The sequence below is a fragment of the Pyricularia oryzae genome, chromosome 2, assembly GCF_000002495.2.
Source record: "Pyricularia oryzae 70-15 chromosome 2, whole genome shotgun sequence".
NCBI lineage: Eukaryota > Fungi > Ascomycota > Sordariomycetes > Magnaporthales > Pyriculariaceae > Pyricularia > Pyricularia oryzae.
Window position 1 is genome coordinate 3,591,001 of NC_017850.1, and position 11,000 is coordinate 3,602,000.

Sequence of the window (11,000 nt, forward strand, 5' to 3'; positions counted from 1 at the left end):
TGATGACATGGTTGACGCAAACAATCCTGCCCGGTTACGTGTGATTTAATATGAGATTTCTATTGGCAAGTGCGATAATGTTACATCTTATGGTCGCTGGAACAGGCTTTCTCAGGCGTTACTTGGGTTACCTTCCGCATGGTACCATCAACATAAAAAAAAATGCATGCGACAGCTGTTTTGCTATCATCAACATAGATCGTTTTTTGGCCATTATAGATGTTCTAATTCTAGGTCTAGGTAGTTCGTTTGTTCTGTGTTGCAGACCGTGATCTTTGTTACTTGACCAACACCCAAGCCCAGTCCAAGCACCAGCTTAACTACAGAAACAGTTGTCACCATAAATCACCGCCTTGGCGCTCGAACGGCCTTCCCATGTGTCGATATGAACTGCTTGGCAGTGCAATCATCATTCTCACTGAGATGAAACTTTGTCTTGGAGGTTCGGACGCACAAGCAGTTGACAGTCGGTACGAAAAATAAATACATGGATTTTTATTTTATTTCACAGCTCAATTTCTTGCCGCTTGAATCGCGGGTTCACTTCCCCACACCTCTAGATCAAAGCGGCATCTCCGCGTCGCGCAACCCGCACTGACATCAGCATCGCGTCGCGCGTCTAACCCGGAAACAGTAGCGGCAGCGGCAGCAGCAGCAGCACCGGCAACGGCGAGAGCCGCAAACTCACCCCGCGACAATGCTCCATGAAGTCCTCCTCTCCCTCGCCGGCCATCCGTCTCCACTCCTGCGGTCCGATCCCTCAGCCGCCAATGCGGATAAGCACCCCGCCGCAGGCGATGCGACGACCGCCTCCGCCGTCTTCACTCCGCCAGAGCGGGAGCTCCTAGCGTCCGTGTCGCACCTCAGCGGCCTGCACATCAAGTTGCGGAGCCACACGGCTCAGATTGCCGTCTCGCACCCGTCGACCATATGCCGCGCGGTTGCTGCCTCGATCAGCTCCGTCCATCTCGCCGCGTTCCAGCGCAAGGTCCTCGAGGTCGAGGATTCAGTGCTGCGACGAGATGCCTCGCTCGTCGGTGCTTACAACATCGTGCCGTTGACGGCCGTGGTTGGTGAATTCTCGGACTGGACGAGACGCATGGAGTGGTTATGGGAGATTGTCAAGTTTATGCTCTCAGGGAGCACGGAAATAAAGGCTGGAAAGCAGCGTGGCACGGCGGAAGGGGCCACGGCGTCTCTCACGGCATCTCCGTGTACTGGTGCCAGCATCATCGACAAGTTGCGCGGTGAGCTGCAGACTGGATACCTGGACATCGAGACCACCGCTGCGAGCTTGGTAGCGGTTGCCGAGACCGCGTGGCTGAAGCAGGTTTCCGCCTGGATCCTGTACGGTCGTCTGCCAACCTTTGGCAGTGGGGATTTCTTCGTGCAGAGGGCCTCGGAGGACAGTGACGAGGTAGGTCAAGACGGGGTTGGCTTGTCTGGCATGAAGATATACCGTTTGGGTTCTAAAAGAAGAAAAACCAATATTGCAGGACTTCGTTTGCGAACACACCCTGCTCCCATCAGTTGTCACGCCGTCAACAGCATCATCGATGCTCTTTATTGGCCTATCGTTGAATCAGATTCGGGCAAAAAGGATGGACACCTCTGGGTTAAGCTTGCACGACACTCATCAACTGTCGTCGCAGCTTTCCGAACTTTCCAAACTCCAATTCCCTCTAGACAGTGCTGCACTTTCACGGACCATCACCGGCATAAGACTGTTTCTGTCGAAGAATATTCTTCTAAAATTTTTGCCACTGGTCAAGGTTCTTGAAATCCTACAACTTCTAAGGGACTTTTTCTTGCTCGCCCGAGGCGAGTTCGCCATGGCCTTGTCACAACAAGCGGACGAGAAGTTGCGCAGCCGCTGGCGCAAAACATACAACCTCAACCATGCATATGGAAAGCAGGATGGTCTAGGAAACGCTATGCTCAAAGAGGGCGAAGTTATGCAGATACTTTCGCGCACGTGGGCAGCTCTGGGTTCCTTGCAGGGTCAACACGCCGAAGAGGACGAGGGGCTTGAGTTAGCAAGAGATATCATGCGCCTCACGCTTGCGAAAACGAGGCCGTCGACACCAGCTACATCCCATGCCACACCGGCAGCGGCTGAATATCCATACGGGATAGCCAGTACACCTTTTCGCAACCTCCTTCTCTCGGTGCCAGCCGTTCTCACATTACACATCCCTTCCCCTCTCGACCTCTTCCTAAGTCAATCAGATCTCCAGACTTATACTTTGATCAACTCTTATCTTCTGTCAATACGGCGAGCACATCTAAGGCTCACTGATTTGTGGAAGATCTCGGCCCTCAGGAGACATTGGCCACCGCCCCCGCGGCCGCCCCGGGGTATCAGAGGCGCTGGTCGCGCGAGGACGCAGCTACTCCGGACTCGGCAGAACGAGCGGTCACATGCGTTGCGCAGCGCATGGGCCAACATCAGCGCCGCCATATTTTTCTTGGCGGAAACAGAAGCATATCTGCAGACCGAGGTAGTGGCAGGGCTGTGGGAGGGTTTCCAGAACTGGCTCCTCACTGGCAGTGATGGAGTGCATCAGGACGACCGCAAGGTTGGCAGGCACAACCGGCAACCTTCGCTCAACAGCTCGGCCCAAGATGAAATGGATGTAGATGCCGAGGAGCAGCAGGAAGATGATATCTGGCTCGCCTCTGCATCAGACGAAAATAACGTGACGGCAGGTGACCTACCGCAGCGCCAACCCCACGACCCGCAGACTCTGGCCACCGCACATAGACTTTACCTGCGAATCCTGGCCAGGCGCATTCTCCTGGTAAACCAGTCCTTCACAGACGTGCTGTACGAGCTCCTCGTCAACGTCGACCACCTCGTTGCGCTGGTCCACCGCCTGGACGGCGTATGGACGTCCGTGGACCTCGAGGTGGACTCTGGCGTCATCGACGCCTTTGTCGACCTCGAGCACGAAGAGGCAGACATCCGCAACGAGATCGTCGCCGTTGAGCGGCGAGTCAGGGCCGGCGTCGAGGCATGCATCAAGGAGTTGAGGGACGTAGAGGCGCGCCACGATGGTGACGGCGACGTCGATGACGTGGCGCTCCTGGAGCTGGGTGAGTACGTCCCGCGCCGGGTCGGCGGAGTGGATAGGTTGTTGATGAAGCTTGATTTCGGCACATGGTTCCGGTCGGGACGTCAAGACAATCAAGCTTCCGATGAGGATGAAGAGATGGAACAATAGGGTTTATTTCTTCGTTATTGAAGCTATGGAATCTTCATAGGTTGAGAGCTTCTGATGTCAAGGCATATAATATTACAGGGATTGGGTCTGGACAATGTTCAGTGGGAATCAAACGCCTATATTATGCTATTCGCTAGGATATGTCGTTACGAGATAATGAGAGGGATAGGAAAAAAAAATACCACTTATGCCAGTAACCCCTGGGTGCTAGCAAGATCCATGTAGGGACTGCCCCGACAGTCCCATTGCGCGGCCAATGTTAGACAGGATTGACTATGCAACAGGACCAATAATTGTGCCGTTGTTGACGTGTTGCAGCCGCATAGAAACGATACTGGAACGTCTGTGTTGGGACGAATGTGAAAGTCGACCTCTTTAAAACACCACCATCAGATTCAGGGTCAGGGGGTTAGAAAGTCTGTGATGGAGCCGGGGACCAATTTTGGATCGGTAGCTCTGCCTAGCGTCGCAACTAAAGTTTTTTTTAAGGTACCATACGTCAGCCGCCAAGAGTCTTTGTAACAGAGTTTTTGCAAAGATATAGCCTAAATCGGGTTCGGGGGGAGGGAGGGGAACAAGGGGGAAATAAAAATAAAAACAAAAGTACGAACCAGGGTTGCGACCAGAAGGGTCCAACAGGTAGACCCAATCGCCCATGATCTCCCAGTACTCGACTGCTATGGCAGGCGGCGACCAGACCTGCGAGTGGTTGGCCCTGAACCAGTCAAGTTTGTGGAGCAGGCGTTTGTACCAGTAGCGCTCCCCGCTCTCAAACTCCCAGAGGCGGAGGTTGTGTGTCTGGAACAGCTTGAGGACGACGCGAAGGGACAGCAGCCGGCTCGAGGCGGCGAGCACGTCGAGCAGGTCCTCGGCAAGTTTGGTCCAGATCCAGGCGCTGCCGTGGCGGCCGCGGCCGAGGTCGATGCGCATGTCGACGTGCCGCAGGTTCTGTAGCGTCGCGCGCCCGACGAAGCTGGACATGCGCATCGGGTCGGCCGCGCCGGGCACCCAGGGCGGGATGCGGTCGAAGGTGAAGGTGCGGGTGTGGAGGATGGACATGCACTCATCCGTGATGGCGCGCGACACGAGGAGGATGCTCGGCGTCCTGAGGTTGGCCTTGTACGTTGGGAAGGGCTCGTCGTCTTGCCGGTCCGTCTTGTCGTCACTGCTGCTGCCGCATCTGCCCTGCGACTTGCGAGAAAGGCATCCCCGTATCTGTGTGTAATACTCGGCATACAGTCCGTGTGATGTCGGCAGTTGAACTGTGTACTCGTAAATCTGGTTCCGAAGCTCAGAGGGGAATATGAACCACGAGTTCGGCGCATCCCATCTGGAGCACCGAGATATGCTTCCGGGTGAAGCATCGTCCAAGACCATTTCATGCTCCGAGTCCTCCCAGTCCATTTCTCGCCGGAATGAACCACGGCCTCCGGTCAAGCTCTCTGCGACTGCTTGGGTTGTGCATTCCGGCGCATCCAAGATCCGTACCAAGGGAAGTCGTGACAGCTTCGCGATGGCAGGATGGCTATGCTGTCGGCGGCATTCTTTGCGCACTCGAGAAGCCGTATCGAGGGAAGCCGAAGTCGCAATCCGGGATCCTATGCCCGGCACACGACGGGGGTGTGGCTGAGGACTACGGCCGGCGCCGAAGTGCCTATCGAGGCTGGTATCATTGCTACGTGGGATGGCGGGCGGTCCAGGGTTGACTTTGGCAGCAGATATGTCCACCTCTGGTAAAGCCAAGGTTGGAAAGTTACCCGAAAACACTGCCGGCGGAGATGGTGCGTACAACACAGAGTCAGTTGGTGTGTATAATTCTAAGCTTTCATCTTGGCAGATTAGATCGTTGTCGCTGGTCGAATGATGGTCATTTTGTGAGGGAACCCAAGGGGGGTGCATTGCCGACATATCATCCCCCTCATTGGAGTTTCTTTGCGACGGCTGCTTTGAGGAAGGGCAGCGCGGCCCAGGATAGCACCTTGCAGTGACAATTTTGAATCTTTTCTCTTGTTACAGGGTACCTGTAGCTAGAAGGGCTTGAACATATATATGCCTCAACGAGGTGGCATTTGTGCGGTTGAGGATGTGGTGTGTCTTTGTTTTTCTGTGAGCACGCCGATATGAGAGAGTGGGAGGGCAAGTACCTAGGCAGGGTAAGGTAGGGAAGGTACCTCGGCGTAGGAGGTTGTTTGTTTTTAGGTGTGATGGGTTTGAGTTATCTGTCGTCGATGCAACCTTGATAGAACGCCCACCAGAGCCGAGAATAATAACAAGATCCGTATACGGTTATAACTTTGCCGAGAGCTGGAGTGTGGGCTTGCAAAGTACGTCGCAAGAGTGGGAAAGAAGCAAAGGGCATGCCCTTGTGATAGTAAGCCTCGGTGTCTAGACCTAGATAGAACAGATCCATCCTTCCCAATTTTTTTTTTTTTCGAAGGGCTGGTAGCACATTTTGTATTCAATGAAAACCTACCTTAGGCAATTGAACTACAATCAAGGCGAGCAAGAACATTGCTGACTTTACCTACGAAGGGTCTTCGCAGCACAGTGGTACAATTGGGGTGATCAGCAAGTGGGCTGGCTGGATACTTGATGCACCCATCGTGGAGCGAGATGCAAACATGCAATCATCCAGAAGCAAGCACCCGCGCATATCTCTCAAACGCGCGTAGGACAAACATGACCTTGCCGCATTGCCATTGGCGCTGACACTCTCCGCAGGCCGTCCCTCTCTGTCTCGTTTATCAATCCCACCCTGAAGGGCACTTGGGAACACAAGCACGAGCCAATCTTAATCTGGTGACTGAAGCCCCAGTATGGTATTTAGACGAGTCCTTCAATAGGAAGTCGACCCGACCTGCACTAAGGTCACATTAAGACAGCCAAGCAGCTCTAATTCGGCAAGGGAGTGGAGGGGAAGGGGGAGATAAAAGAGGAAGAAAAAAAAAGCAAAAGAAGAAAACGAGGACAGAATGATGGTACGGAACACAAGCGTAAATAATTCACTCGGTGTAGAGACCAAGACCTTTCAATGAAGATCGTCCGTGTGTGTTGTCGATTCCCATTGAAATGATGGCAGGCCCGTAGCCTCACTGTCAGTCATAGGTTGGTGGCAATTCAAATTGGCTAAGGATCAAGTGTAGCCTGGAAAATTTGGTGCCTGGTCTTACTGGCCCTCATTTTTTTGCTTGTCCTTAGGATATATACCTAAGATAAAGATAACAGGAAATTAACTCCTGCAACCTGGAATGTCTTTTAAGGACCGGCACAAAAAGGGGGGGCCTGGTAGTCCGTATGGCCCAATCGCCATCGAACACGGTGCCTTCGCAAGGAACCAATTTTCGCACGATGAGGCACCGTCGATGTTAAGGCCAGTAGTAGACAAAACAAAACGGCCGCAGCAAGTACTTGTTTGCTTACATGTAGACTTCGGTTGGTAATCCGGTATTTTTCTCTCGATTTACCGGAGTGGTACCTCGAGCTATTCGATTTCAAACCTTCCAAACAGGGTTGGACTGAGCTGTGTTCTTCTGAGGAGAGGCTAAAAAAAAAAAAAAAAAAAAGTTTGGCGGTACCTGTGTCGTCGCATTTTTTAGTGGCTTTAGGTGGTTAACCATTTCTGGAGAAGTGAACGTCCTCAATAATGTACGTAGTACCGAGTAATGTCTGTAGGTACCTAGGTACCTAGGTAGGTAATTCCATGCCATCTAGGTACCTATTGATATGGACGGACTATGACCTAAATAATTTGATTTGTAGAAAAAGGTATTACTCTGTACTACTGTATGTACTGTAGACCTTTGGGTTGATCTTGTTGTATGATCCTGGTATATATATGACCCATATGGTCCCAGAAAAGCGGCATCCAAGGAGGTGCCTAGAGTGCGACTGGAGTCCAGTCAAACAAATGATGTTGTGCTGTGAAATTTCAGGCTTGGGCGGTGTTGAGAATGCATCCGATTTGATGCCCATAAAACCCCGGGACCAAAAATAAGATCATTTCTCGTTCATGAGAAAACATCTGCTGTATTTTCCACGGCAAACACATTAAATTGCCATATCGACTTTGGGTATCTTGCCGATACCTTATGGAAAAGATGGAAAAATCCGATTGATTTGTGAAACTACTGTACGGTACTACCGGTAGGCATCTGCAACTGCAACTTTTATGGTGGGTAGGCACCTCGGTACCCAACTGAGGTACCCAATGAGCCCATCAGGCCCCGTTTGGCCCCATGCCAGCCAGCAATCCTTGGCTATTATGGTACAGTAACCTCTAGGCTGGGGGACGAAGGTGGCGCGTGCGTTTACGCTTGCCTGTTTGCCCTCCCAGCACAGGGATACGAAAAAAAGCCCCTCCCGCTTGCCGCTGGATGAGTGAAAGATTGTCTGTCCGCACCGCACCGCACCACACGCACGTCCACACCCACGCCCTTCCCTCTCCTCGCTGTACACCACCAGGCCTGGCAATCCACATGTTTTCCACTCCATACACCTCCTCCACATCCTTGTATCTACACGCCTCTGGTCGTCCGTCAACAGCGAGGGTCGAGACCCAAGGTTCGATCGATCGAGGTCATAGAGCGTTCCTTTGTTTGCATATTTTGACGATTGATTGATTGATTGATCCCGTCGCATTGTTTGCTTCTGCGAGCGCGAGCGGCCGCTCCCATCATGTCGTCGAATGCTCATCCGGGGCTCACCTACGGCGTGAACGGAGTCCGACGCGGCGGCTATCCACCACCACAATCCCACACCACAAACAAACCATCGCCATCGTCGCTGTCCCAGCACGCGTCGCCTTATCATTCTGTCTACTCGCAGCCGCCTCAGCAGAACGCTTATCCTCACAGCCTCTTCACGACCCCGACGCCCACCTCGCTCCCCAACATCCAAAATGCCGCCCGATCGCAGCAGCCTCAGGTTACCGCCCCTGTCGCGGTTCCTCGCCAGCGAGCCCCTCCACCGCGAGCCTTCCAACAGAATCAGTCCATGAACTATCTTGCCCAGGCTATGAACCAGCAGCCTATGGCTCAGCAGTCCATGGCCCAGCAATCCATGAGCCATACAGTTCAACAAAATGATAACCATATTCTGTCGCGACAGCCTCAGGCTCAGCCGCCTCCACAGCAGCAGCAACAGCCGCAACACCACCATCAGCAGCAACAGCAACAGCAGTTGCACCATACCCAACACCACCAATCCCATCAACACCCGCAGCAGCATCAGCAGCAGCATCCCCAGTCCCACCAGCATCCACACCAACAGCAGTCACATCAGCAGTCTGCCCAACAGCCTACTTTGCCGCAGCCCCCGGCTCAGTCTCAAATTTCGCAGGTCCAACAGATTCAGCAGCCTCAGCATACCCAACAGATACAGCATGCACAAAAGCAGGTACATCAGTCCCAGCCGATGACGGCGGTGCACTCGTCTCAGGCGCACCACCAACAGCAGCAGCTTCACCAGCCGGTACTGCATCAGACACAGGCCCACAAACCTCAAATACTTCAGCAAACAGCTCACCAGGCACAAGTTCACCAGCCACAGATACGGCAGCAGCAAAATCACAAGCAGCATGCTCAGCAGACCCCGCAGCTACAACAACATACGCAGACTGCACAGCAGCAGCAGCAGCCACAACAACAGCATAGCCAACAACATGCCCAACTCCAGCAGCAGCACTCTCAACAACAACAACAACAACATCAGCAGCAGCACCAGCAACAACAACAGCAGCAGCAGCATCAGCAGCAGCAGCAACAACAACAGCAGCAGCACCAGCAACAACATCAACAGCAACAGCAACAACATCAGCAGCAGCAGCAGCAGCAACAACAACAACAACAGCAGCAGCAGCAACAGCATCAGCAGCAACAACATCACCAACAGCAGCAGCAGCAGCAGCAACAACAACAACAACCAAAACAGCAGCCACTGCTACCTCAGGTGCAAAAATCCCAAACGCCCCAGCCCCGCCAGGCCCAGCTTCACCAACCAACGGTCCATCAGCCTACCACTCAGCAAGCGTCGGTCCAGGCCATACCAGCTCAAGCAACCCCGCCACAGCCGTCTCCAGCTCTGATGAAGGTTGAAACTCCAGCCCAGGCCGAGGAAGCTCATCACGATGACGAGATGGAGATAGATATCACTGGTGAAGACGAGGAGGCCGACCAGTCGAAAGCAGAAGTTCCGTTTGTGCCACGAGAACCTATGGGGCCACCAATGTCAGCACCGCCTGAGGGAGGAAGCTATCCAACACTTGATGCTGTGCACAAATTTGTTCTGGCATACTGTACTTCTGTTGGGTACGCCGTGGTAATTGGGAGGTCCAAAAAGACCGTCCCAGGTTTGAAGAAGGTTTTGTTTGTTTGCGACCGGGCCGGGAAGCCTCCTAAGAGGGTCAACCCGGAGCTTCGGAAGCGGAAAACTTCGTCTCGCAAGTGCGACTGTCAATTCGGCTTTTTTGCCATTGAGCAACGAACGCAGTGGATCGTGCGCTACCGACCGAATGCACAACATCTCGAGCACAATCACGGACCGAGCGAGAGCCCGATGCTGCATCCTGCAGCAAGGAAGCTTGACAGCAAGATGGTCGCATCTGTCAAAGCCCTGAAAGACAATGGTATGGTCTCGAAAGCTCGCCGCCAATCACAAGTCGAGGCTCAAGGTACTGATACAGGGACATCAGGCGTGGGCGTGAGCCAAACCTTGGAAATACTCCAAACCGAACACCCTCATGTTCCACTGTTACCTCGGGATATTTACAACGCGCGTGCGGCTATCAGTCGCAATCCGGACAAGGTCGCTACCGAGCTTGCCGAGAACAAGACAGCAATATACAAACAACCAACACAGTCTGCTGATGAGCGAATAAGGGGTGATCTGCGCCGCGAACTTGCAAAGCTCAAGGAGGATTACAGCAAGCTCAAAACAGACAGCGAAAAGGAAATCGAGGATCTGAAAAAGCAGGTATCGGAGAAGGACAAGATGATCAAGAAGTTTGAAATGTTTATCGACCTATGCAATCAGCGTGTCATGGTCCAGCGGGAGCTTCTAAACGATGGCAATGAAGGTGGAAGCGCTGCCGTCAACAGTTCTGTTTGACATGTTTTTTCATGATGACTCCCTGAATATTTGTGTTTTATAGCTTTGTTTTCACTTTTATCTCCTGTCGATTGGGCAGTTATGAAGCTAGGCGTCGGTGGAATTTCATCTTGTTGTGACTTCAGGGTAGCAATAGTAGGTCGAGGTTGATCCGGTATACCTTATCTACTAAGATGTCGGATGAGTTGTCCGTCAAACATGGGTTTCCTTTCAATGTTAAGCTCATGTCATTGTTGGTAGATGTTAGTATGCCGATGGAGGCTCTATATATATTCTTTTTTTTTTTTTTTGCTTGTGATAATAACATTTTTGCTGGCGTCATTGCCACCACTGATTTGACAGGATTAAGTTTTGATCCACCTTGTTGAGTTCACACAGCTCTTGCTTTACACAACAGAACCTTGCTCGTCCTGCATATCGTATCGTTCCTGCGCATGGCCTAGAGGTACTTTGTAGTAAGTTCCTAGTAGGTACCTCGGCAGGTACATGACTGGTCGTGCATCATATGGGAAAATAAGCTTTGCAACCGAATAATCTAGGTACTGTAGCTGGTACCTAGGTTGCCAACAGCCTCCCCCGTCCAAGGTACCTTAGGTAAGGTAGGTACCTAGGTACCTAGGTAGTATGTACCTTGACGTTTCTTCAGCCAACCCTACCAACAGCTTCCACTAT

At 52.5% G+C, this 11,000-nt stretch overlaps 3 protein-coding genes across 3 annotated transcripts; 2 read left to right on the top strand and 1 right to left on the bottom strand.

The window, feature by feature from the left end:
• The first annotated feature begins 31 nt into the window (after window positions 1-31).
• Window positions 32-3,421, top strand: MGG_01457 (Spc97/Spc98 family protein). Its single transcript, XM_003714362.1, has 2 exons — window positions 32-1,417; window positions 1,497-3,421. Exons 1-2 carry the CDS (start codon window positions 698-700, stop codon window positions 3,222-3,224), a joined length of 2,448 nt encoding a protein of 815 aa, XP_003714410.1. The 5' UTR covers window positions 32-697; the 3' UTR covers window positions 3,225-3,421.
• Window positions 2,874-6,754, bottom strand: MGG_01458 (uncharacterized protein). Its single transcript, XM_003714363.1, has 3 exons — window positions 6,645-6,754; window positions 3,836-6,431; window positions 2,874-3,696 (listed from the first exon to the last, which is right to left on the bottom strand). Exons 2-3 carry the CDS (start codon window positions 5,130-5,132, stop codon window positions 3,626-3,628), a joined length of 1,368 nt encoding a protein of 455 aa, XP_003714411.1. The 5' UTR covers window positions 5,133-6,431; window positions 6,645-6,754; the 3' UTR covers window positions 2,874-3,625.
• A 3,058-nt stretch (window positions 6,755-9,812) lies between these two features.
• On the top strand, window positions 9,813-10,531 carry MGG_11206 (uncharacterized protein; the record flags this gene model as incomplete). The annotated part of the gene is made up of 2 exons (XM_003714364.1): window positions 9,813-9,920; window positions 10,080-10,531. 2 exons carry the CDS (start codon window positions 9,813-9,815, stop codon window positions 10,326-10,328), a joined length of 357 nt encoding a protein of 118 aa, XP_003714412.1. The 3' UTR covers window positions 10,329-10,531.
• Window positions 10,532-11,000: the final 469 nt, after the last annotated feature.